Consider the following 27,086-nt stretch of genomic DNA (forward strand, 5'->3'; position numbering starts at 1 on the left):
GTCGTAAGGTCTCTGCAAAATGAATTCTGTATCAGTATGGGGCTCTTGAAATAGATACCAGTGAGGAGTGGGGAAGCCTGCTTACTGCAGAAACAAGAATTTCACCAGATAAGCGGTTCAACACATACTTTTATTTCTCATTAGGTGAACATGACATAATAACTGCTAGATGTTTGGGAGTTTTTCTGTTCAGTTTCCCACTCCTTTGCTGGCTTTGTGAAGCAATCCAATTCTGTGATGAAGTTGAGTGCTAAGAATAGGCACCCCTAACCTGGATGAGGTTGCAGTTACAATTTGTCTAGGAAGTTGTCCAGAGGTGGAATACCTTCCTTCAAGCCTTTGCGTTTGCGTGTTTCAGCCACGACTTGAAAGGGTCGTGAATTAGCATCGTAGGGGTCTCCGGGCAAAATCTGCCAGTGATCAAAGACGCACTGTGGGAAAGCCTGGCCACCGGTATTGGATCTCAAATCAGCAGTGAAACCTATGGAATGAAAAAAAATGAGTAACTTGTTGGGGCTAGAACACCCCTTGCGATATCCTTAGCCACCTTTAGCAAGTTTATCTGACACAGCATTAACAATGCTAAATTCATACAGTGGTGCCTCGCAACACGAAATTAATTCGTTCCGCAAGTTTTTTCTTCTTGCGAGTTTTTCGTCTTGCGAAGCACGGTTTCCCATAGGAATGCATTGAAAATCAATTAATGCGTTCCTATGGAAACCGCTTTCTGGGCTGGCGATGCGGAGAAGGGCTTTTCTCCCCACCGCAAGCCTTCAGGACAGGTCCGGGAACAGAGGGAAAGGCGCGCTGCGCTTCTCCTCTGTTCCCGGGGCTTGCGGTGGGAGGAGGGTTTTTCCTCCCCACGTTAATATTCAGAACAGCATTCTGAAAGTTGGCGGTGGCAAGGAAAACCCTCCTCCCACCGCAAGTCTTCAGGACAGCCATCCGAAGGCTGGCGCGGGGAGAAGGTCTCTCAGCCCCACCGCCAGCCTTCAGAGCAGCCTTCCGAAGCCTGGCGGGGGGAGGAGGTCTCTCCGCCCCACCGCCAGCATTCGGAGGAGTTCCGAGGACAGTGGGAAAGACGCGCTGCGCTTCCCCGCTGTCCCGGAGATTTCCCTATGGGCTTTCGTCTTGCGAAGGAAGCCCATAGGGAAATTCGTTTTGCGAAGCGCCTCCAAAACGCAAAACCCTTTCGTCTAGCGGGTTTTCCGTCTTGCGAGGCGTTCGTCTTGGGGGGCACCACTGTACCAGCAGGAAAAGCTTGTTCAATCTAGCTTAAATTTCTTTCTTCTTCTACACCTGCCTCTTCCTCGCTGCATTTCTTTACTCCTAAGAGAGGGTTGTCGCTCAGTGGTAGGAGTATCTGTTTAGTATGCAGGAGGCCCTGGGTTCAATCTCTGATACTGCCAAGTAAGGGTTCAGAATCATCACCAGCCTGAAACCCTTGGCAAGCCATTGCCAGTCAGTGAAGGAACTGCTGAGCTAAATGGACCGATTGTCTAACTCAGCACAAGTCAGCTTCCTAACTCTAGTATCACTATCCAGAATACAATTTGACTGTTCCTTAACTCTAATGTCCAGCTTCTCATATCTGCTAATTCATTCTGGGTCATTTTCCCTCTTAGGCTTAGGTACTACTCCATTATGGGCAGCTACTTTTCCTGGCAAAGTTGAAAGCAGGAATACTTCAGCCAAGAATGCTAGTTTTTATTTCACTGTATTACAGCGTCCCCCCAAAAAACTAGTGACTTAACTGGAAGAATGGTATGAACCACCCAGTGGGATCTGATCAGGTCATGAAATCAGTAGTCAATCTCTTACCAAAAGACTCGTTAACTGGCAGATATGCTTTGACCACAAACATGGGCGTCCCAGCTACTTGGGACTCTTCAAAAACATGGCCACGTTTTCGATTCAGCACACCATAAATGCCTCCAACCACTTGTTCTGGGCACTAGGGAAGAAAGGCAGCTGTTTAGATTTTTCCCATCAGCTCAAAGGAAGTCCGCAGTATCTCCTTTCATCAACAATTAACTATAAGACACAGGACCTCTTGAATTTCATACTACTAAATTATTTTATTTACAATAAAATGCACTAGAGCAGCACTTAAGGATCTTAATACAAAGACAGCTCCATGTGACATCTTGAATAAAAGCATTTTTGCACTGGTAGTTAATAAATATACATTAATAAACCATTATTCAATTTTATGCTGCAAAAGTCTCACCTGACTAAGCAAATTAGCTGCTTTTTTGGTGGCAGACTAGATTTCTCCACTTAAATGGGAAGACAAAACTAAATGAAGGCTGCAATCCATACCACGTCCAGTCTAAAGTTGGGGTTACTTCCAGGTACGCAGGGCACGAATTGCAGCCTTAGTGAGGAATCAGCCAATGCTGTCAAGGTCCAAGATAGTTAATATGAAACATGCTTAAAACTCATGTTCTTTCATAGTATGTCAAATGAGGCTCTTCAGCTGCACATTTGTGCACAAGCAGGGCTAGTTGTAAAAACGAAATCTGTTGGGGGTTGAGAGGAATTTCCTAGAAGCCAGCGATACTGCTCTTGTTCTAACAGGAGTGGGATAAAACAAGAGTCCACTGTGACAGTGAAATCTCAGAACTAAAAACAGGAGTTTTGATTCCTGCTTCAAAGTCTCAGCAGGGACAACCCACCCGTCCAGAGACATACCTGAATCTCTACAAGATAGATGGGTTCCATCAATCGGGGCTGGGCAGTCAGGGCAGAGGCATACAAAACCCTCCTTGCAGTTGGGATGATTTGCCCACCACCCCGGTGGATGGCATCAGCATGGAGAGTAACATCATGGATGTCAAAGCGAACTCCCCGCATGTTCTCCTCACACAGAACGCCCTGCAAAAGACAACAGTCAAAAGTGGAAAGGAAAAGACTTCTGACTGCAGTACTGTTGGTATCCTAATGCTTAAACTTGTTTTAACTGGCAAAAGAAAAAAGAGTTAAGTTGCTACTTGTGCAGAAATAAAGAAAAACATTACAGAGCATTAAAGTGTTGGTAGGTCTTCCTGCCACTATAGAGGCTTGCAAATAATAATGAAAAAGCTTAGCATCAAACACCTTATGCACAGCAAAGAAAATTAAGATAGTAGGTGGTGTTTCACAGAAACATTTAATGTGTTTTAAGTCCGTTTGTATCCAAGTGAAACCATTCATAGTGCAACAGGTGGGGAATTACTTAAAAGCATATGGAACAGCCCTAAACAGAAACATACCACTGAGGTCTGTCAAGCCCAGTACTGGCTGCCTAGGAATCTCTCTTGTCGTTCTACCTCAAATCTTTTTATTTAAAACAAGCCATGAGTTATTAGGGATTGAACCTGACAGCTGTAAAATTTACAGAATAATTTCAAACATCTTGCGTATCAAATGCTAATTTTATGGCAGACTTGCCTCTTTCGTTGCCCACTGGAATCCGGCGACCACGCTATCCTTTATTTCATTGAGGTACTGGACCCCTTTGGTGATGTCCACCAGGATGTTGGGGCCTGTTCCGTCGGGTCCAAAGCACCAGATCTTCCGTGCTTCAGACACATCCCACTCGTACTTCTCGGCCAGGTACCGAGCCCGTTGCTTCAGCTCTTGGCGGGAGCTGACATCCCCTTTGTCTATATCTTCTGCCAACCCGTCAGGGAAAGGGCGGGCTTTCATGTACAACCGGTTGTGCTTGTTGGGGGATTTGGACAAGCACATCTGGATCGATTCTTCAGAGACTGTCTCCCGATAAGATACTACCGGGTCCGATTTCTGTTATGTTGCAAAAGAAGAGTGTCAAAAAAATTTGAGTCCGCTTTACAAATTCATTCTATGCTGAGATCAACCTTTACTACCCTGTTTCGCATGTTCATTTCAAGCTAGAGTGATGGAGCATGTCTCCCACTACACATACCAAAATTGGAGCCTCATTATAACATGTGTGGCCCCTAGATGGGGATACATGGCACACCAGGCCAGATATGGCAGTCAGACATCCTCAACAGAGGCAACATCGAGTGTTTTACAGATTTCATTGCCAGATTTAGGCTCTAGCATGAATTACTAGAATTAAAGATAAAGGTAAAGGGACCCCTGACCATTAGGTCCAGTTGTGACGGACTCTGGGGTTGCGGCGCTCATCTCACTTTATTGGCCGAGGGAGCCGGCGTACAGCTTCCGGGACATGTGGCCAGCATGACTGAGCCGCTTCTGGCGAACCAGAGCAGCGCACAGAAACGCCATTTACCTTCCCGCTGGAGCGGTACCTATTTATCTACTTGCACTTTGACGTGCTTTCGAACTGCTAGGTTGGCAGGAGCAGGGACCGAGCAACGGGAGCTCACTCCGTCATGGGGATTCGAACCACCGACCTTCTGATCGGCAAGTCCTAGGCTCTGAGCAATACAGAAGCAGCAACGCGTTTTGACGAGTCATCTAGAAAAAGCGGTGGCTTGAGTTTCCTTGAAATGCTAATGCACACTCACTGTTCCGTTATAAAGTGAAATCCAAATGAATAATCTGATTAAGAAATCTAGGTTCGCCTTGGCAGCTCTGGTTTCTTGCTGTAACTGTGTCTCTCACCTCTGCAAGTGAATACGGCACCCTGCACCACTGTGGAAGACGAACCCTTGCCTCCAGAGTTGAGAGGGGCAGGAGCTTGTCTCCAGTGCACTAACCCTCAAATTCCCAGAAAGCAGCACAAGTCTCTTGGCTCTCCAGGTGTCACCTTTGCTCCATGTGACATCAAGGAATACAACCACCATTCATCTGTACTTCTGAAGTCAGCCTGGTATGGCAGAGAATCCTCATGCTTCTCCAGGCAGAGAAGAAGGGTGGTGGCCTTCCTGATTCTGTTATTTTGCCAGAGCAAAAAGATGTGCTCAGCCATGGTGAGCTGGCAAGTACACTGGTTAGATGCTGGTTAATAAGCATTTCCACAAGCCACACTGAAATGACTGGGAGAAGAAGCACAAGAGCACAGCAGCAGTCTAGAAGTCAATAGGCATTTGCATCTCATGCTCAGGGATTTATATGCAGAACAAGCATGTTCAAAACCTAGGACCTAATGTAGTAATTAACCTCATTGAGAATCCCAGGCTTATTTCGCATCTTTTCTCTCCCCCCGGACCCATCCTCTACCTTTGCCTGTCACTCTCCCACCAAAAGAGGTCCAACCTTTGGAAGCAAAATGAAGCAGGTCATATAAAGAGACTCAATTTTCATTATTTTTGGGCTACTGAATTGTATTTTATTTATTAACTTTGTATACTGCCCTATACCCACAGGTCTCATTTTTTTGGCGCAAAACCAGATCCAAATACCTAATTCCCATTTTTAAAAACTCATATTCTCAGTCCATCTGGCATTTACATGTTCTAACCCTGCCCACACAGCATGTGAGTTTGCATACCTTGATGGGAATACAGGCATGGTCCTCTTCCAGATCTTTCAGGCAAATTTCCAGATGCAGCTCACCAGCTCCAGCAACGATGTGCTCTCCAGATTCCTCAATAATGCACTGGTGAACAGGAAAAGTTGGTTATTAGGTTGTTTCAGGAGGAAAATGTTATGAAAATCTAGCAGCATTTCCTTATCAGGTAGTTCATGCTGCAGAACGTGCTACAATTCTGCCAAACCATTTTCAAAAGATCAAAGCATTGGGGCTTTCCATAACTGTTATGCAGAAATCATCATGGGAAAAGTTGGGCTTAGGTTGTGATGTGCTTTCCACCCCTGACCTCCAAGCACTGCACCTACCTGTGAAATGCAAGGTTCTGCCAGGTAAAATGCACCACTTCTAACACTTATGCCATGCTCTGTAGCCTGTGCAGCAGTAGGTTCAAACAGAGCCACCCCACCACACAGAAGAAGGGGAGACAAATGCTTCCTAATTTTGAAAACACAAGAAAGAGTACTACCCAAGACCAAGGCCTATCTATAAATATGCTTGTATTTATTTATCAGAATTGTTATCACATCCCTTCCTGAGAGCTTGGAAGGGGGAACATTGTTTCTGATAAAAATGTGTTTGGACAACAAAGCATCCTGCAATTTCAAAGATTCCTACAGAGCTCAGGGATCGTACAGAAGTCTTTAAAAGCACAAATCCAACAGTGCACTAGCAGTATGGATGTTTGTTGCATTTGAGTTCTTGTCCTCTACACAATGGTTATAACCTCTCACCACAGTGACCACATTCAGAAGTCATAACTACAGTGGTACCTCGGTTTAAGAACAGTCTGGTTTAAGAACGATTCTGTTTACAAACTCCGCAAATAGTGTCCCGGTTTGAGAACTTTACTTCGGTCTAAGAACGGAATCTGAACGGTGGAAGGGCACAGGCGGTGGGAGGCCTCATTAGGGAAAGCGTGCCTCAGTTTAAGAACGGTTTCAGTTTAAGAACGAGCTTCCAGAACAGATTAAGTTCGTAAACCAAGGTACCAATATACAGCTTGTTGCAACAAACATGAACTGTGGTAAACCTCAAGCTTGTCTGCTTCTCTCCCCATTTCCTTGCGTGTGAAAGATTTCAGTGACATACACCTTTGATTTGATGTCCAGGCTTGTGAACTGTGATTTGTAAAAACCAATTTCTTCATACATGGATGAATCAGGAAGGTGCAATTGGTTATGCCCAGAAGCTTCACATTTTCTTGGCTGGGGGAGAAGCTTACAAACCCGAGGTTCGCTAAGTTACTGTAATGCGAAGGGGTAGGAAACCTTTCTTTTCAGGCCAAGGGCCACATCTGATCGACCTTTTCTGGTGCCAAAGGCAAAAGTGGGCAAAGCAACCAATGGTTAATGTTACCTTTGTACAGTAAGCTAGTTTCTACAAACACACACCCCCCATCCAGGCAGCCAAGAGACATTTGCAGAGCTCAAAAACACATTCCAGCCAGGCAAAGATATTGAAGGAGGGTATGGAATAGGGCTGTTAAGGGGTATGGGCCTGGAAAAAGTCCCAAGGGCCAGATAAAAAGGCTACATTTGGCCTCTGGACTCAAAATGCCCGCCCTGCACCATGGCTTTGCATCACCACTGAATACAGGCATTCACTGCCCTCCCCATCCAGTCAGGACCTTTCTTCCTTAGTCACTGCCTGTCCTGTTTATATTATTCCAGATGCACCTGTAGTAAAAGGGAGCAGCAATTTCTACCATCCTGTCCTTACCACGTGTTAATGAGAAAGGTAAGAACCAATGACGACAGGAAAGGTTTAGTACCAAGTTGTCCCCAAATTTCCCTAACCATTTCAAAACACAGTTTTCTTCTTTGGCTGAAACTCTGCAACAGTTAAAAATTACGGAAACAATACTCTGATTGAATTCAATCTTCTTCAGCTAAGAGAAGGCAGCTTCCTAAAAGCCAGTAAATCTGAAGAGAATTTTGTTACTCTACAACTGAATCTTCACTTTGGAGCAAGTGAGAGAAACTTATTTGGGAAAACGTGTTTTATTTCTTCCGTTTACATCCTATTTTGGAGCACCTGGGTTCCCAGGCAATCTCCCATCCAGACACTGACCAGACCCGCTTAGTAGCCTAAGCAGGGATGCTGCAAAATGTCCCTTCAGACCACACCCTGCAAAATCAACCTGGTAATAATCCCTCCTGTATTCATTAGTTTTTGACTTTTATGACGTGGTGAGGCTTTTTTCCTGGTTGCAACACTACTACAAGTTCCCCACAGATATCATTTCACCCTTTCACTCTGACAATATCCCCATTCTTGGAAGGTACAGTATTTGTGGATGTGCTAGATCTTACACACTTCCCACCCCTCTATTGACCAAGTGGCAGTTATTCAGTCTTCCAGTGGAAGAAACTGAGAGGCCAAATGAATATTAAGACATAAGCTGACTACAAATTTTAAGGGCTGGATTGCTTTATCTTGAAATTTCTGTCCAAGTTCTGAGCAAGTCTATAGCTGCTTCCCTTGAGGGGCATGCTTGCAAAAATGCTATTAACGAAAAACTCTCCTCCAGCAAAGCTCCACTGCAAACCAATAATTCACAAAGTCACAGCTAACACTCACCTGGACCATAGGGTCAGACTTGGCGAGACGCTTTAGACCTTCCACTAGTTTTGGTAGGTCGGCAGGGTTTTTTGCTTCAACTGCAACCCGCACAACTGGGCTAACACTAAATTTCATCACTCTCATGTTGTGGGCATGTTCAAAGGTGGTAATGGTGCCCGTCTTCACCAAAAACTGGTCAACACCAACTAGGCCAACAATGTTGCCACAAGGTACATCCTCAATGGGCTCAACATAACGACCCATCATCAAAATGGTTCTACAAAGACAGAGGATGGGTAACAATCTATTTTATCATCGGAAGTATTTTTTTTAATTTTAGAAAAAAACCCAACCTTTTTACATAAAAGGTATTCTCTCTAATTGCCCTTTTAACTGTCTATCATATCTCTCAGTAACTAAAGTTATATTGGGCATGCCATAAAGAAAAAATTCTCAGAAAAAATAAAAATGCTGCTGCCTCTTATCAGGTTCCCCGCCCCCATAAAACAAAAATATACATATATTATAACATTGTGATTTTTTTTTTTGCATGCTTCAACTTCCAAAAGAAATGACTCTATCATCATCTACCTTTGAATGGGCTTCAGGTAGAGATCTTCTTTCTTTCCTGGGGTATAGTTTGGCCCCATGATTCGTACTTTCTGGCCTGTGGAAACAATGCCAGAGAAGACCCGCCCAAAGGCATAGAAACGACCTTTGTCAGACGTGGGGACCATTTTGGAGATGTACATCATCAAAGGGCCCTTTGGATCACAGTTCTTAACACCTGCAGCAAAACAATGCACAGATAGTGACTCACAGGCAGTTCTGAAAACAGCTGAGATATCATGATGGGGGATTTGCCTTCCTTTTTAAAAATGAAACGTAAAAATCAGTTAGATGTTCCTGATCAAGTGGGCACAGGAAACTAACTGGACAAAAGAAAAGTCTGTCCAAATATAGTGGAACCTCGGGTTACGAACTTAATTCATTCCGGAGGTCCGTTCTTAATCTGAGGCACGCTTTTGCTAATGGGGCCCCCGCTGCCCTGGCGTGCGATTTCCGTTCTCATCCTGGGGCAAAGTTCTCAACCCGAGATACTACTTCCGGGTTAGCGGAGTTTGTAACCTGAAGCGTTTGTAACCCGAGGTACCACTGTAGGTGAATGAAATGGGAAGCGTGTTTGGTAGAGGGCTGCTTATATAATAGGTCTAAGATAGCTCAGGTGAGGACCTTTGGGGGTGTCAAGTCCTGCTACACCACCAGATCTCACTCCCTATTCTTAAAAGATTTGTAAAGGAGGAGGCCAACATCTGCCAATGAAGACAGTCTAGTGTGAATAATGATGGGGAATTTAAAAAAAGAAGAAGATATAGTCAGAAATTTCAAGGGTTTGCAAAGTAGTCATTTTCTGCCTTGGATTGCTAATGTCATCTTACCCATAGCTGCTTCATCATCAGGCGGTCCCTCATACAGAAGTTCACAGCGATATTTCTGCGCTGTAACAGGGGAAGGCAAGTGGATGGTAATCATCTGAAGTAAGGCATCTCCGGCAGGCAGCCAGCGACGCATTACAGCCTGGGAAGCAGACATGGAACACAGCTCAAGCTACCGTTTCACCCTTTAGTTTCTTTGGCTAAATTAGAAGAGCGATGTTCCTCTTCAGAAATGCGATGTCACTCTTCCAGCGCCCATCTCATAAGAATACATAAAGCTGGCCATGCCCCAGTGCCCCAGGTCGTTTCCTGTCGTGTTACCCCAGACTGAACTTGCAACTTTCTGTCTGCAAAGAAGGTGCTGCTTAGAAAAGCTGTGCCAAAAGGGACACCGAGACACGGACACACACGGTTTCAAAGTACCTTGAGCAGTGGCTTCCCCTCCTTTTCTCGGTCTTCAGCATCCAGCTTGATGTCCAGTTTCTCTATCAGTTTGGATGCTTCTTCCTTCTTAAAGTTCATAATGGCATCGAAGACCTACACAGTGAAAGTATGTTACAGAGATTTTGTTTGCCCCATCGATCTAGCATGCCATCAATCAGCTGCCAAGAACAGAGTGTTGAATGAAAGTCAAGCCAAATGGAATTTCCTCTATGTCACTTTAAGAGACAGGTGTTGTCACATAGTTTAATTAATTCAGGTGCTCTTAATCTGTGACCTGTAATCCATGGGGGGGGAGGGATGAGTGGATTCGCTCCACCCCCTTATTGTCATTCTCTTTGCCCACCAAAAGTTGGAAGGTAACTGCATCAAGCAAGGAGTCTCCTGTACCTTGGAAAATCAGGGTTCAGGAGCCACCCTGGCTACAGGAGGCCTCTTCTCCTAACATTTGCCCTCCAACTCATACAGAGGGAAGAATGCTATTGAGGTGGAGCCTGCACAACCATCCTCACAGCATCTCTACAGCTTGAAGAGGGCTTATGTACCTGGTTTACTGAATGCACAGTACTTCCATAGGCTAAACATGATTTCCATCCAAGGCTGCAGAACAGCAGCTTCCATATCTTATAGCTTGCTACCGATACTCAAGGGCACTTTGCATTCTGCAGATCCTGCTAGGTTCATGATTCTGGAAGCTTAACACTTTGTCAGTGCACCAGTCAATAAGCTGGTCCCCTAACAGTTTGCTTTAAGGCACATTCATGTCATCGGTTAAACACTCTATAACTTAACTGATGTGTGTTGCACAGATGTGGGGAGGGGAATGCTTAGTTAGCTGCTACAAATACATTTACTCCAGGGATGTATTATCAAGACTAGGGAAGCCTGTCTGCTGGCAGTAAGTGGCCTGAGGTTTCACATGGATTCTTCACTCTATTCTTTAGCATCCTGAAGAATAGCTTATTTCTGGGAGTTCTCCTAGCAGATTGAGGGAGGGAATAATTCTCAAGTTTAGGTGATAATACTGTTTTTGTCAAACAGTTTCACCTTAAAAATAGGATCCAGGATGAGTTGGCAGAAAGTCCGTGGCAATTTCTTTCCGTCGGGGTTGGTTGCCGATTTACTGAATTTTCCGTTTGCCGGGTCAAAATACCTAAATGAAAAAGCAAGGCTTATTTTTTTACATACAGTGAAAAGGTTGAGGAACTGAAAAAGAAACAGAAGGTATCTTATTTGGACTTTTCAGTTCATCAAACAAAGCGCCAGTGATCCCGCCATATCCTACTGCCTGTGTTTCTTAATTTACAAAGCAGAAAAATATCAAATATACACTTACAGTTGTCACAGCCACATTGACAACATTATTTCTAGTTTTCTCAGTACCTAACCACTTTTTAATTATCATAGGTATTTAGTATCTTGATTTTGTAAGAGGAACAACCAAAACCCACAGGTGACTGTATTATATATGCAAGAACACACTACGGAATGATTGATTCCTAAACTGACTTATCTGGGTGACACCAACTGCCATGCATAAATATATATTCCCTTACTCACTTGTCTCCCCATAGCTTTTTCATCATGTCTTCTACCTTCTTGGCTCTTTCTGCTGCTGGCAGCTGTGCCTTTTCCCCTTTGGCAGCAAATTTGGCTACATACATCTCGGCAAACTGTTTCAGAGTAAAAGCCCAACCATGCAGGCCAGAGCCAAAGCCAACAGTACCAATGACTGGATCAATCTACAAACAGAAGGAGGGAGGGTCTGTTTTTATCACAGGAACACATCAAGAATGTAACCCTAAACATAACTACATTCCACTGAAATCTAGGTGGCTTGTATCAAAATGAGCAGCATCTGGGGGCAAATCATTTTGGCTAGTATGTACTTCTTGAGTAGCCACCAAAAAGCGCTTAAAGTGCATCCAATAAATTAAAGACACTGTGTTCTGTACCCCACTTATTTACTGCCCTTCTCAACATGCCTCCTTTGTGAGAGGTCTGGAGGGTGGGAACCCAAGAATGGGCCTACAGGTTTGCCTTGACTGCTGATCTGTAGAGCACAAGAGGCAGGTTGGACTGTAGGCCTGATCTTGTCCAGAAAAGCGATCTGTGGCATCCATATCACAGCTTAATCATCACCTATGCTTTAAAACACGTGCCCTCCAGACACTGTCGGACTTCAATACCCATTAGCCCCAGCCAGATGGCCGATGGTCAGGAATGATACGATCTGGAGTCCAATGACATCTGTAGGGCCAAAGGTTAGTCACCTCTGCTTAAAAGGGACTCAAGTCAGTTGCAAGGGTGTTGATGTGGCTTTTCCACCAAGACAAAAAAAAAAAAAATGCCAGTAGTGTTCATGGCTTTGCCTGCACAAATGACTGCTCAAACAGGCGCTCTGTAGTAGAACAGACATTCAAAGCTGCTTTAATCTGAGTCAAAGTACCGGCCTATCTAGCTCAGTAGTGCCTTCTCTGGCTAGCAGTAGCTCTCCAAGGTCTCAGCAGAGGAATGCCTTTCTGAGCCCCGAGGTTATACTATTCCTTGGGGAGCTATGGTTTAATAGTATAGCCTTGCAAGAGCTGCTCAGAGAAACTGCAGCAGCAAATTCCACAAGCAGGATGCTCTCACGTGAACAATTTTTGCACAGGTAGGCAAGAAAAATAACTTCTGCGCTAGCTTGGTGTAGCAGGATTTGACCCTTCCAAAAATAGTTTTCAGATTCACTCCAATGTCAACGTAAGTCCTCTTTACCATAATATTACCCATGGGTCCAGTTTCACCCTCTCCATAAGTGGATATTATAACATTGACGTTTTCTACGATACGCTGGAAGGTCTGGTAAAGTTCTTCCGGCTCCAACTGCAGCTCCAGCAAAGCACGATCCATCTTGTTCATCATCAGCACTGGCTTGATACGCTCAGCAATCGCTTGGCGGAGCACAGTCTCGGTCTGCACACAAACCCCTAGGTGAGAAAGTGGACAGGCAGTGTTTGCTTAGCCTGCTTCCAGAGAAAACCTGTTGCAGCAGAACTGACTGTAGAAAGGTCAGCCCAAGAGAACTCAGTGAAGAGAAGGATCAACAAGATGGCTTGCTGCCTAACAACCTGAGGCTATGGGTAACCAATGATTTTACCTGTTTTCATTTAAAAGGTTTAACTACCACCTTAGTGAACTGACAAGACTGTTAAATACTGCTAGAGCATCAACCTTGCATCCCATAGCATTCAGGCTCTTGCAGACTGCTGAAATTCCATACTCTCGTGTACATTTTGTAAGTCACACAGCTTATTCTGAAACCTTGACCACAGGAAATTTTGTTGAGCTTCCTGAGCTGCAGGGAAGCCACCAAACACATTTTGAAGGTCATTTTCACAATGGTAAGGGCTAAGCATTTCCTTATTTAAAAGGGTGTGTGTCAAATTCTCAAGGCTAAAAGCCTCAATTATAATAAGGTCTCAGCACACTCTATATAAATTATTAGAAGAGGTTTGCTAGCATTATAGCCCACTTCTTTTCCAAGAGCTGAGGACGACATTTTAGTGCCTCACGACACCCCATGATGTACTTTAGGTTGATAGTCATTCAGTTACCCAAAGCCACGCAGTGAGTTTCACTACTAAGGAGTAGACAGATACTGGGCTTGTCACATCCATATTGAATCTCCACACTGTATTGTGTGCACAATGCAGGAACTATGCTTTCAGCTTCCTTTTATTGTAACCTGTGGGCTTAACAGATGGCAGAGGAAACATCAGCCACACGTCACATAAGCACATATTCCAATTTCTAGAATACTTGGGGCTGGTACATATTTAAAAGTGCTGCTCAGACATAAACAGGGACCCACAAATTTTGACCGGCCTTCTTAGCCAACCAAATATCTCTGGTTGCTAGGTCACTCCTCCTCCCCAAGGAGCAGGATCTTGCCTGTGACTTCATGCTATGCCTTTGAAACCTTGTGCAATGCAAGAGACAATGTCCTGTTCCACTCACTTGGTAGAAAGGCTGGGATTGTCACCCTCGGGGTCCCTTCTAACTGTGCAATTTCATGATTCTATAAGAGCAGAACTGCAAAATACTAAAAACACAACTTGCTATCTCTTACTGGCTGCCTCACAAACAACAGATTTCTCACAAGCAATTACAGTTTCCCAGTTTTAGCACACTTACCTGAAACACAGTCAACAACTACAAGAGCACCATCAGTGACACGAAGTGCTGCTGTGACTTCAGAGGAGAAATCCACATGTCCAGGGGAGTCGATTAAATTAATGAGAAAGCCAGAGCCATCTTTGGATTGTTTGATGAAGGCTAAATCATTTTCTGAGAGCTCGTAGTAGAGAGAAATGGCCCTACAAAAGAGATGGAGGGTTTCCCCAAAATCTATTTACATTTATGCATAATTTCAATAAACACCACAGCTGGGGCTTGAGACACTTTGAACTTGAGGCACTTAGGCTTGAGGTATGTCCCAAGAAGGCAGTCATACAGATGGTGTTGGATTCCAACTGGCATCAACCACAAACAAGCGTGGCTAATGGCCAGGGTTGACGGAACTGGAAGTCCAGTTTTAAGAACTATGTTGAATTCCTCATCCTGCCCTACATGCATTAAGACTAGCTAAGGAGGCACTGCATAGGGTCCCTGAATTTGTGAAAGTGCAGGTAGCAGAGATCTGTCTCAGTGATGGTTGCATCCCCTCATTGGATTCCTTCCTTTGGAGAGCTGCATCCGGTCAACTCTCTTGAGAGTTTTCAGAGGGCAATGAAGATTTCCCTTTTTAGTAAAGCATTCAGTTTCCTGGCACAGCCAACGGGATATTGTTTTTATGTTTTTAACGTCTTTGTTTTCAGCTGCTTATGAATGAGATTTAAAAACTCATTTCCTTGTTAATTTTGCAAAAATATTAAGACTGCCACAAGAACAACATCCTGGAGATGTGGGATATAAATATTAATTAGAGCCAAATCAAACCAAGTACAGTGGAACCTCGTGTTGCAGACGGGATCCGTTCCGGAGGCCCGTCCGTAACACGGAATTGACGCAAGCTGAAGTGCTGCGTCTGTGCACATGCGTGAAGCACGATTCAACACTGTTGTGCATGCGGCGAAACCCAGAAGTAACCCGTTCCGTTACTTCTGGATTGGGATGCAACATGAAAAAAGGTAACCTGAAGCGGATGCAACATGAGGTATGAATGTATATTGAAATTGCTGAGTTGAAATGGGGGGGGGGGGGCATTGGATAACATATGGATTCAAGGTCAATACAATGAGCCTGAAACTGTAGCCTTCATTTTCCCTATACATTAAAGGTAAAGGGACCCCATACCATTAGGTCCAGTCGTGACCGACTCTGGAGTTGCGGCGGTCAACTCGCTTTATTGGCTGAGGGAGCCGCCGTACAGCTTCCAGGTTATGTGGCCAGCATGACTAAGCCGCTTCTGGCGAACCAGAGCAGCGCAAGGAAACGCCGTTTTACCTTCCCGCCGGAGCGGTACCTATTTATCTACTTGCTTTTGAACTGCTAGGTTAGCAGGAGCAGGGACAAAGCAATGGGAGCTCACCCTGTCACGGGGATTCAAACCGCCGACCTGATCGGCAAGTCCTAGGCTCTGTGGTTTAACCCACAGCACCACTCGCGTCATTACATACATGTAATTCAGTGCCAAAATCATTATGATTTGTATCAGTAACTCTGGCCCCTTATATTTATGGTGTGTGGGTAGGTGGGGGTGTACACTAAGGGTCACACTCCACACATCTTCTGCCACAACAAACCTGTTAATCTCTAAGTTGCCACAAGACTCCTTATGGTACTTATTGTAACAGGCAAGCAAGGAATCCAACCCTTCTGTAGTTTCTTTATTTTTTTGTATTTAATAAGAGCAATAATAAGAAAAACCCAGCAACCAGTATTTCAATGTGCACAATTAAATCAGTTAAGAGGAAAACCACTGAACTAGACCCAGTTTAAGCCCATTGTCTTAAAACACACCATTTGCAGATGGCTTGTGCTTTAAACAGCCAAAGCCATTTTGCCCAATGTCAGCAATACTCACGTAGACTTGATTGTGATACATCTTTCCTGCTCATCTTTCCGTGTGTCAGTAAATCGTGTTTCACCAGCTCTGGCTGAAGCTATGATACCCGCTTTACACACCAATGAATCTGTAAGCGTGGACTTGCCATGGTCAACATGAGCAATCACAGACATGTTCCTGATGTTGGACTTTTTGTCCATGATCGCACGGATCTGGTCTATTGTGAAATTCACCTGAGCGGGAAAAGGAAAGAAAACAAAACTAAGCCTTTCCCCCTACAAAGACAGAAAACACATGCCACCAAATTAACAACAGAGGGCAAAGGGGAGGTTTAAGTGCCTTGACTTGTCCTCTACACTGAGCAGAGCTACTAGGATTAGAGGGCAGCCACGGAGGACCAAAAAAGGTGCCCAAGTGACTTTGCTCTTTTCTCTATTATGAGCATGGTAGGGCAGGCAACACCTGTATGTATGGTAGTGAGCCGCAGGGGTTGGAACGGCAGCTTGGGGTTTTTCCCTCCAGACAAAGACCTACATTGAAGTCCAGCTTTGCTGCACAGGACACACTTTTCCTTTCTCATTTTTTTTCTAAATCCACCCACCCTTCTTTCTGTTCTGATGCTTCTGGGAAACGTTTGGGGCCTGCTGAGTCCTAGGGGTAGTATACCTGCCACAAAACTGGAAAACAGAATTGCAAGATGCTACAAAGGATAAAACGAGCCTGTGCCCTGACAGTGGTCTTCACCATGGTTGATTGAGCACCATACAACTAGTTGGAAGCAAGAAGGAAGGATGAAGCAGTATGGGAACTTCACGTTACAGCCTTTGGACAGTGCCCCCTTGCCCAGTTTGCTGTCTTGGCTAGTAGCAGCCCCTTTGAGGACTGGCAAGCTTGCCCATACCAAATGGCTTGTCAGATTCAGGTGTGCCAAATCAGCACCTCTGGCTTTAAAATAAAAACCAACCATATGGGAATGTCCCATAATAAAGTCCTGCTAGGAAGCTGTTTTACTAGAAATGAGGAAACTCCTTGCTTATGGCCTTCCAATAAAGGTACTGAAATGGTAGTCTTCTTATTAATGGCAGCTAGGATGAGAATTTGCCAACTGGAAAAAAACCTAAACCACCTTTTAAGCTGTGGAAAATGGGCTATATGGTCAAATGATGAACTTAAGAGGAAGAGAAGGCAGATAGAAAGATAGTAAGTTTGTAGAAAATTGGAGTTGGTTTGTTTTTATTGGAATAACAAAACACAAAATTTGATCAATTGGGAATATATGATATATACGACAAAAAAACTTTTCATTTGGATATGTGATTAGTGTTACTGTTGTATTTAGCATACAGTTGTTTATTGTTTCTATTATTCAATGAATGCACATTCAATACGCATCCCAAAAAGAAACCAAAAATCCTGTCTGGAAGAACCCTAACAAATGATGAAGGAATAAATACAACTAAAGTTCATTTGAAGGGTAAACCTTTCCAGACAAAACACCTGGCAAGTCCTGGTGTTGTTTACTGGCTGCAATCCTAAGGACATGTACATGGGAGGAAGTCCCATTGAACTCACTGGGATTTCCTTAAAGACACACACAGGATCAGGTTGCATAAGCATAATCCAGAAATGTCTCTAGGCCAGGTCACCTCAGCCATGACAACTATGTGCCTCAAGCATTCAACTTTCTCTCAGACACATCTCCCTTCCCTATCAGAGATCATGCTGGATTACCTTAAATGATTGTTGTACGTGTGCTTTGAAGCCCTTTAATGCATTATACCAGGAATACCCAAGGTGGTACTCTCCAGATCGCTCCCATCACTCCCAGTCAGAATGGTCAGTAGCCCAGGTTGATGGGAGTTATAGTACAAAATGTTTTATATTCTTTTCTAGAGGGCACCACACTGGCTACTCCTGCCCTATACAACGAAGGAGTGCCAACAATATATTGGTAGCTGCAGTCCTACAGTCTCCTCACCAATGATGAAAGCAGGATAGCGGTTCTGTTTCCTTAAATATGCTTGCTACATTCTGCTGCTATTTTAAGCCACAGAGGTGGGGGGGGGGAGGATGAAAGGGAAGCAAGCCAAATAAATAAAAGCACCCCTGAAAACCCATTCTTGCAGTGCCTGCTGCAGTATGTGGGTGCCCACCTGGAAGACACAGCTGATCTTCCCAGGGCACCTTACGGAATGAACACAAAACAGCAGCGATGGAAGGCATTTGTTTTTAAAAACACAGTCTTTTCCTTTCATTATCTCAGATTCTGCCACTCCTTAAAACTGCCTTGAGCGCTGTTTCACTGCATTCTGGGGCACCAGTCAGGGAAAAAAACACCGCAATGAATATGCAGCAGAGTTCTCTATCACGCACACAGGGAAGAAGTGTGTGTATACAAACACACACACACACACACACACACAGAGTCCCTTGCTACCTGAACAATGGAGCCAGGGAGAAAAACATTCCCAAGGAGAAAGCACAGGGAGCCCAGATCTCCAAACAAACATACCCACTTCTCCTTTCCTGTGGCTGTCAAAAATAATAATGAACAGGACATGAAAATGTAAATAAACCTCCTTTCCTGCTGCTGTCAAAAAATGACCTAAACCAAAAAGGTAAATAAACCACCTTTCGTTATATGGGCAGATATAAATAAGCAGGCAAGAGGCGGGAGACCCTTCAACCTCTTCCCATTATAAAAGAAAACCTTTATTACTGGTATTATTAATGTTATATACAAGAACGTGAGAGCGAAGGAAATCCTCTTTAGAGGGCATAATAGGACAGTTACACAATAGACCTCTGGCTCTCAGCAGCAGGGTGTGTGTGTGACAATTATTATTATTATTATTATTATTATTATTATTATTATTATTATTATTATTGCAAGTTTTGGGATTTTGCATAAATTCCACCTCTGAGCCAAGGCTCTTGCAAACATGAATAATCTCAACCAGCTTTTAGGGCATCCCCGTATTTATACATGCACCCCCCACCTCCAGAAAAAAAAATTACCCCCGGGCAAGCTCCTAAATTCGCATTATGGGCTATAGAGGAGGCGCCCAAAGATTGGGGGGGGAGGCGAGAAGCCACCCCAATAAAGCTTCCATTCGGCTTGCGAAATATAAGGAGGTCCTACGTGGCCCCTTTTCTGCCCCACGCCTCAGCCAGCGCCCCCTTTCTCCCCACCGGCATCAACCCAGCAGGTGCGCCCTGGGGGGGGGGCTTGAGAATGGCGTCACCCCCCCTCCCCTGGCGAGCAGCTGCCCTTAAAAGAAAATGGTCGCCGCTGGTGCGGTGGGGACGGGGGGGCGCGGTGGGAAGAAGGGCCCGTGGCGGGGACGGAGGGCGCCCGCGTCGCGAAACGGAGCCTGGGGGACGTCCCCGGGCCTCCCCGCTCGGGGTATCGAGCCTTCCCGTCCCGGGAACAGCTCACCATTTCGACGGATGGCTCCGGATAGTCCGGCTCCCTCCTCCCCCGTCCAGGAATCGCCGCCTCAGCCGAAGACGGTGGTGGGCTGGGGGTGTGAGAAAAGCACAGACTCCTAGAATGGACCCTCCGAGCGGGGCGGCCTTCTTGCCTGCGAAGCGGCGTCTATGACCCGCAGCCTCTCGCGCTCGGTTCTGTGAGGGAGGGGCACCCGGCGTTGCCATGGCGCCGGAGCAGCGCAGTCCTCCAGGGCCTTGTTTTCTTCCCTCGCAAAGCCCACCACCCTTTTCTCCGTGGGCATCTTCGCTTAGACCCAGCCCTAACCTGTCAATGCACGCTCCCCCCCATCGTTGTGCACGTGAAAGCAGGTGCACACCCTGGCGTGCGTTGAAGCAAGTGATGTTAGGGACATAGGAAGCTCCCTGTTAATGACTGTTCATAGCACCGTGGAATTGTAATGTTGGAAGGGACCCTGAGGGTCATCTAGTCCAACCCCCTGCCATGCTGGATTCTTTTGCCCACAAGGGGTCTCAAACCCATGACCTTGAGATTAAGAGGCTTGCACTCTGCTGGCTGAGCTACCCCAGCAGAACCGCAGAACATAGCTGTCAACTTTTCCCTTTTCTTGCGAAGAATCCTATTCAGAATAAGGGAATTTCCCTTTAAAAAAAATAAACGTTTACAGCTATGCCATAGAATTGTAAGAGTTTGGAAGGGACCCTTAGGATCGTCTAGCTCAACCCTGTGCAATGCAGGATCAACTAGATCACGCACAACAGATGGCTATCCAACCTCTGCTTAAAAACTTTCAAGGAAGGGGAGTCCACAACCTCCCAAGGGAGACCGTTCCACTGTCAAACAGCTGTCATTGTCAGAAAGCTTTCCCCTGGTTTTTTGGTCCAAATCTTCTAACTTGAAACCATTGGTTCGAATCCTACCCTGTGGAGCAGGAGAAAACAAGCTTGCTCCATCTTCCATGGAACACTGCTTTAGGTATTTGAAGACGGCTATCGTATCTCCTCTTTTCCAGGCTAAACATAACCCAGTGCTTTTTTTTCCTGGGGGTAATCAAGTGTACGCTGTACCAGCACCGTTTTTTCTAGAAGAAAAGCCCTGAACATACCCTCTACCGTTCCTTGTAAGGCCCGGTTTCCAGACCTTTAAACATCTTAGTCACCACCCGCTCTGCACGTGTTCCAGCTTGTCAATACCCTTCTTACATTGTGATGCCCAGAACTGGACACAGGACTCCAGGTGGGGTCTTACCAGGGCTGAACAGAGCGGTACCATGACTTCCCTTGACTCGGACGCTATACTTCTGTTGCCAGGCAAAAGCATTCCTCTTAGGCTAATTAAACAATCTATGGTCTTTAAACTTTGGGGAGAGTTGTTATTTTTTTGTTACGGTTGCATGCCACCCCAACCTCTTGCGTGGCACAAGATTCCAGCAATTCCAAGCAGTCATTCAGGGTTTGCGTTTCCTTTGGAATGAGGCACAGCAGAGACTTGGGTGTCTTTATGATATATAGTTTATTTACACATATCCACAACCTGAGCCTTTGATGGAGGGGTTCACAGCACTAACAGCCTAAGAGGGTTTTGCTTCACCCATAGCCACAATCTTGGCTTCAAACAGAGATCAGGCATTGCTCTCCCCCTCACAGGCTTCAGCTTTCTGCTTCTCCAATTTCTAGCTTTCACCCACCCAACTCAGATCTGGCCCAATTTCCACTGGTGGATGGGACTCAGAAGGTACTAGGTGACTGTCAGGAATCCTTATCATGATTTCATCTAGGACTTGCTTCCTAAAACACACCTCCGAATGATTTCACAATGCAGCGAAAACATACACGAAACAATTCCATATATAAAAACAAACTCGGATCCCACACAGGTAGAAGCAGGGATGAAAATACCCACTTAAAAGGCTTGTTGAAAGAGAAGAGTCTTGAACCAGTGGCAAAAAGACTGTGGAGACTTGCAAAACACTATGCAAAACGGGCACTTGATGGCCCCTATTCATGGGAGGTTTTTGAGATAAGTGTCTGACCCAAGGGCTGGATCCAGTTCCCCGTCTCTCCTGTAGTTGTTGGACATCTGTGGAGAACAAAAGGAGACTCAAGCTGTATTTACACCATAGATTTAAAGCACCCACCCACCCAATAATTCTGGAAACTGCAGTTTGTGTTCACATCTTCAGAGACATCAACTAGCCATGATCAGCAACTGGAAGGGAAGGCATGCTTGCTGGACCTGGATGCTTGATACTTCTTTCCCAGTGACAATTGGGTGCATAATACTTCCCCCCACCCCAGTGGCAAAAACAAAGATGTTGTAGGAATTTATGTATAGGTTGGGAGGAGGTTGCCCCTCCAGCAGGTATCATGCACATGCAGCCCACTACCAAAACCAGCATAATCACTTTTGTGACTTTTGTGATTTGTCCCCACAAAACACTTCATCACAGTTTCATCCTATCTATTCAAAGGGCCTCTGCTGTACAATACCAAATGTAACAATTCACTGATAAATGTACCTATGTACTGGCTCACAGAGAAAACTTCAGAAATTCATATAGACATGTGAGCTCAGTTACTCAGCAGCCCCTCTGCCTGAGTGATAATTCCTGGCATCCTGATACCTGAGTGCCAGACAGGTAGCCATTCCAGAAATAACAAACCCAGACGAAGACAAAAGGGTGTGATTGACTTGACTGGGAAACAGGGAAATGTGTAAATATCTCTTTTGTTATACTTGATGGGTGTTTGGTGGAGGGCAAGGAGAACCATGGGGCAGGGTCCAGGATGCTCAGATTACTGCCACCAGACCTCTCCTTTCATGATGTAACCATGATATATTAGTGATGTAGTTTTTTTGGGGGGGGTGTAACATGAGGATTGTTGTTGTTGTTTAGTCGTGACCCCATGGACCAGGGCATGCCAGGCACTTCTGTCTTCCACTGACTCCCACAGTTTGGTCAAACTCATGCTGGGAGCTTTGAGAACACTATCCAACCATCTCGTCCTCTGTCATCCCCTTCTCCTTGGGCCCTCCATCTTTCCCAACATCAGGGTCTTTTCCAGGGAGTCTTCTCTTCTCATGAGGTGGCCAAAGTCTTGGAGCCTCAGCTTCACGATCTGTCCTTCCAGTGAGCACTCAAAGCTGATTTCCTTCAGAATGGAGAGGTTTGATCTTCTTGCAGTCCATGGAACTCTCAAGAGTCTCCTCCAGCAGCATAACTCAAAAGCATCCATTCTTTGGCAATCAGCCTTCCTTATGGTCCAGCTCTCACTTCCATACATCACTACTGGGAAAACCATAGCTTTAACTATACGGACCTTTGTTGGCAAGGTGATGTCTCTGTTTTTTAAGATGCTGTCTAGGTTTGTCATTGCTTTTCTCCCAAGAAGCAGGCGTCTTTTAATTTCGTGACTGCTGTAGACCAAGCCCATGGGCTGCTGTTTTGCTCTGGTATTCCTGGCTGGTGTCCTTGTTTTTTGTCCAAGGGAGCCCTCAGATTTCTCCGTTAACAAAGAGGATTAGCTTACCCAGGGGCTTCAGGAACACTGCAGCAATTTTAAAAGTCCCATGCATTCATTCTCCATGCGCTGCTTATGGACTGCAGAGGCAAATTCAGAGACAACCTTGCTTTGCGCTCAACTCTTGAAGCGTTTTCAAAGACGGCTGCGAAGCCAGCAGAGGGTGCACAAGGCACACCAGTCCTTTGATCTACTTTGATCTTGGAGAGTTTGTTTGCTGTATTTACATCACTGTCAACAGACCTGATAACTAAAGATGCAGCTGCCAGTCTAGCAGTGGATAAGTTCTGCAATGCCTATGCAAAAGCTAAGTGAGTTTTCCAGCCCCACTGTTAGAGATACAACCCCAGATACTAACTCTGGACCCATAACTACTCCTGAAGTATTATGGGGTGCACACCCAGTGGCGTAGCGTGGGTTGTCAGCACCCGGGGCAAGGCAAGTAATTTGCACCCCCTAACCCATGGATTTGCGCCCCCTAACCCTAACCCCCAGATGTTGCGCCCAGTGCAGCCGCCCCCCCCTGCACCCCCACGCTACGCCACTGTGCACACCCATGCCCACCCTCATAAATACATTGTTTCTGTGGTTTTTATTTTACAGTAATGCTATATTTTTGACAGACTTTGATGGCAATCATGCAAAGCTGAGAGGCTTTTCATTTTTATTCTACTGGATCTGACTTTTATTCAGACTCCGTGGAAAAGCAAATGATCTATGTGTGTTTTCTATCTGCTGAGGAGCATGGCAACATGATGCTGGACAGTGGGGAGAGAAATAACAATAGGGCGTGATGCCCACAATACTCCCCCCACATTCTAAAAGTGCCCACAAGTCCCATTAAGTATGGCAACCCCTTTCACTAACAGAAAACTGGATTCTGTGAGTACCAGACCTTGGCAAAACTGACACTATCCATGCACAAGGGAGAGGCATGCTCAGGGGAAACCCCAAGGTTTGCTGGTGTACAATTGTGGGCTTTTGTGTTTGTTTGTTACAGAGGGCTTTATGTGAGGCTCACTAGGCACAACATGTTGATTGTTGGGGTGTGTGGAATGGAGTATCCAGGAAGAGGGCATGGCTGGCTGGCTGGCTGGCACCCAAATCAGGAATACAGTGGTACCTTGGTTTAAGAACAGTTCAGTTTATGAACAACTTGGATTAAGAATGCTGCAAACCCAGAAGTAGGTGTTTTGGTTTGTGAACATTGCCTTGGAATAAGAACCTTGCCTTGGAATAAGAACATGTTCTGCTTCCTGTGTTCCATTTGTAAATTGAGTCCCCCGCTGCTATGGGAAAGCATGCCTTGGTTTAAGAATGTTTTGGTTTAAGAACGGACTTCTGGAACGGATTAAGTTCGTAAACCAAGGTACCACTATACTCCAAAAGGCAACATTTTGTTGCAGCTTCCAGGCATCACCATCATTTGCCATTGGGAAACACTGCTGCCTCCAACAAACTATGGATTTCTCCAATTCTCTTTTAAAGTTGGTGGCATCCTAGCTTTTCGTGCAGAAAATTGGTAGCTCGGACTTAAGCAAAACATTATTTAACTTGGATCTGCCATAGAATCATAGAGCTGGAAAGGACCCAAGGGTCATCTAGCCCAACCCCTGGAAAAGCAAGAATCTCCACTAAAGCATCCGTGACAGCTGGCCACCCACCCTCTGCTTAATGACACAACTCAGATTTCCCCCCCGTAAATAACAAAAAAGAGAGCTTCGACTGGTGCCTTCTCTCCAGCCTCTCCATGGTTCGCTTGCATACTGAATCAGCACAAGGGTTCCTTTATTCCAGATCACAGCAGCCCTGTTCTAACATATTTTGTAATTAACATTCCGTGCAGGAATGCACTTTATTTCTTGTAAACAACTATACATCAAGAAGACCCAGAGTGACTAGCACTGGCCGTAGCTTTTCAGTTGCTGCTCAGGCAGCTGGCAGCTGTTCATCTCCTCCTTCTGTTGGCCTTGTAGGAACACATGCTTCCAGACAGGGAAACAATCCACTGGATAACATGGCTGTATTTGTTATCAACCATCAGACGTGCCTTTGGCCCCATCTCCACTATACGTTTAAAGCACTATGATTCCAATTTAAATGTTCGAAATCATTACAGGACTGCCTCTCCTGGTATGCCCTGCAGAGGACCATAGTTTAGAGGTCCTGGCCCTAAGGAAGTCAGACTATCCTCCACCAGGGCCAGGGCCTTTTCAGTGATGGCTCCAACCTGGTGGAATGCTCTGTCCCATGAGACTAGGGCCCTTCAGGATTTAACCTCCTTCCGCTGGGCCTGTAAGACAGAGCTATTCCGCCTGGCCTTTAATTTGAATCCAGCCTATCTTTTATTTCCCTTCTCTTTCCTCCCCTTTTATGAAGATCACCCGCTCTGAGACCCCACAGCTAATTCTCCCCTGGCCTCCTCGCTGGCCCAAGTAGGACTAATTCGGCCAGCTAGCCCTGGTGACTATCTAATGCTTATTAGATGAATTTCCCTCAAATTGATTTCTGAACTTTGAATTTTATTGTTATTCATGTTTTTATACTTTTTTAATTCTGCTTTTACAATTAAGTGTTTTAAATTTGTTGTTAGCCGCCCTGAGCCCGGTTTTCTGAACCGGGAAGGGTGGGGTATAAATACAAATTTATTATTATTTATTATTAATAGGCAGGGAGTTCCAGAGTGTAGATGTTGCCATGATGAAATATCCATTCGGTACAAGGGCAGAACAGATGTTATGTGGCACTTGTAATAGTGACAGTGCTGCAGATCTAAGCAAAACAGAATGACAGAGACCTTAAGCTGTGAACAAGTCTATCATGCTAAGCTAGGGTTGGCACATCAGGAGAATCCCAGACCCTAAGATTTCAGGGCCCAAATCGGGACCTAGGGGTGACCCCTGGTGATTTCACAGAATCATAGAATTGTAGAGTTGGAAGGGACCCCAACCCCCTGCAATGCAGGAATATAAAGCATCCATGACCGACGGCCATCCAACCTCTGCTTAAAAATCTCCAAGGAAGAAGAGTCCATCACCTCCCAAGGGGGACCGTTCTACTGTTGAACAGCTCTTATAGTCAGAAAGTTCTTCTTGATGTTGAGTCGGAATCTCCTTACTTGTAACTTGAAGCCATTGGTTCAAGTCCTAGCCTCTGAAGCAGGAGAAAACAAGCTTGCTCCATTTTCCAGATATTTGAAGATGGCGATCATATCTCCTGAATTCATCATGCAAAAGGCTGGGCTAGATGAATCCCATGCTGAAATTAAGACTGCCGGAAGAAATATCAACAACCTCAGATGTTCAGATGACACAATCTTAATGGCAGAAAGTGAGGGGGAATTAAAGAACCTTTTAATGAGGGTGAAAGAGGAGAGCACAAAATATGGTCTGAAGCTCAACATCAAAAAAACAAAGATCATGGCCACTAGTCCCATCACCTCCTGGCAAATATAAGGGGAAGAAATGGAGGCAGTGAGAGATTTTACTTTCTTGGGCTCCATGATCACTGCAGATGGTGACAGCCGTCATGAAATTAAAAGATGCCTGCTTCTTGGGAGAAAAGCAATGACAAACCTAGACAGCATCTTAAAAAGCAGAGACATCACCTTGCCAACAAAGGTCCGTATAGTTAAAGCTTTGGTTTTCTCAGTAGTGATGTATGGAAGTGAGAGCTGGACCATAAAGAAGGCTGATCGCCAAAGAATTGGTGCTTTTGAATTATGGTGCTGGAGGAGACTCTTGAGAGTCCCATGGACTGCAAGAAGATCAAACCTCTCCATTCTGAAGGAAATCAGCCCTGAGTGCTCACTGGAAGGACAGATCCTGAAGCTGAGGCTCCAATACTTTGGCCACCTCATGAGAAGAGAAGAATCCCTGGAAAAGACCCTGATGTTGGGAAAGATGGAGGGCACAAGGAGAAGGGGAAGACAGAGGACAAGATGGTTGGACAGTGTTCTCGAAGCTATGAACATGAGTTTGACCAAGCTGCAGGAGGCAGTGGAAGACAGGAGTGCCTGGCGTGCTCTGGTCCATGGGGTTATGAAGAGTTGGACATGACTAAACGACTAAACAACAACAATCATATCTTCTCTCAGTCTCCACTTCTCCATGCTAAACACACCTAGCTCCCTCAACTGTTCCTCATGAGGCGTGGTTTC

The 27,086-nt window shown here is 45.2% G+C and overlaps 1 protein-coding gene across 1 annotated transcript; it reads right to left on the reverse strand.

Moving 5' to 3' along the window:
• Positions 1-111: 111 nt before the first annotated feature.
• LOC310827072 (elongation factor 2-like) lies at positions 112-19,627 on the reverse strand. The gene is given in 16 exon segments (XM_083702660.1): positions 112-481; positions 1,822-1,954; positions 2,695-2,877; positions 3,433-3,786; positions 5,426-5,533; positions 8,048-8,306; positions 8,621-8,816; positions 9,469-9,607; positions 9,889-10,002; positions 10,954-11,059; positions 11,467-11,648; positions 12,664-12,875; positions 14,083-14,264; positions 15,974-16,188; positions 19,395-19,477; positions 19,480-19,627. Coding segments are annotated over 16 exon segments (2,793 nt in total). The 5' UTR covers positions 19,613-19,627; the 3' UTR covers positions 112-287.
• Positions 19,628-27,086: the final 7,459 nt, after the last annotated feature.

The sequence above is a fragment of the Podarcis gaigeae genome (assembly GCF_964106915.1).
Source record: "Podarcis gaigeae genome assembly, chromosome: 11".
Taxonomy (NCBI): domain Eukaryota; kingdom Metazoa; phylum Chordata; class Lepidosauria; order Squamata; family Lacertidae; genus Podarcis; species Podarcis gaigeae.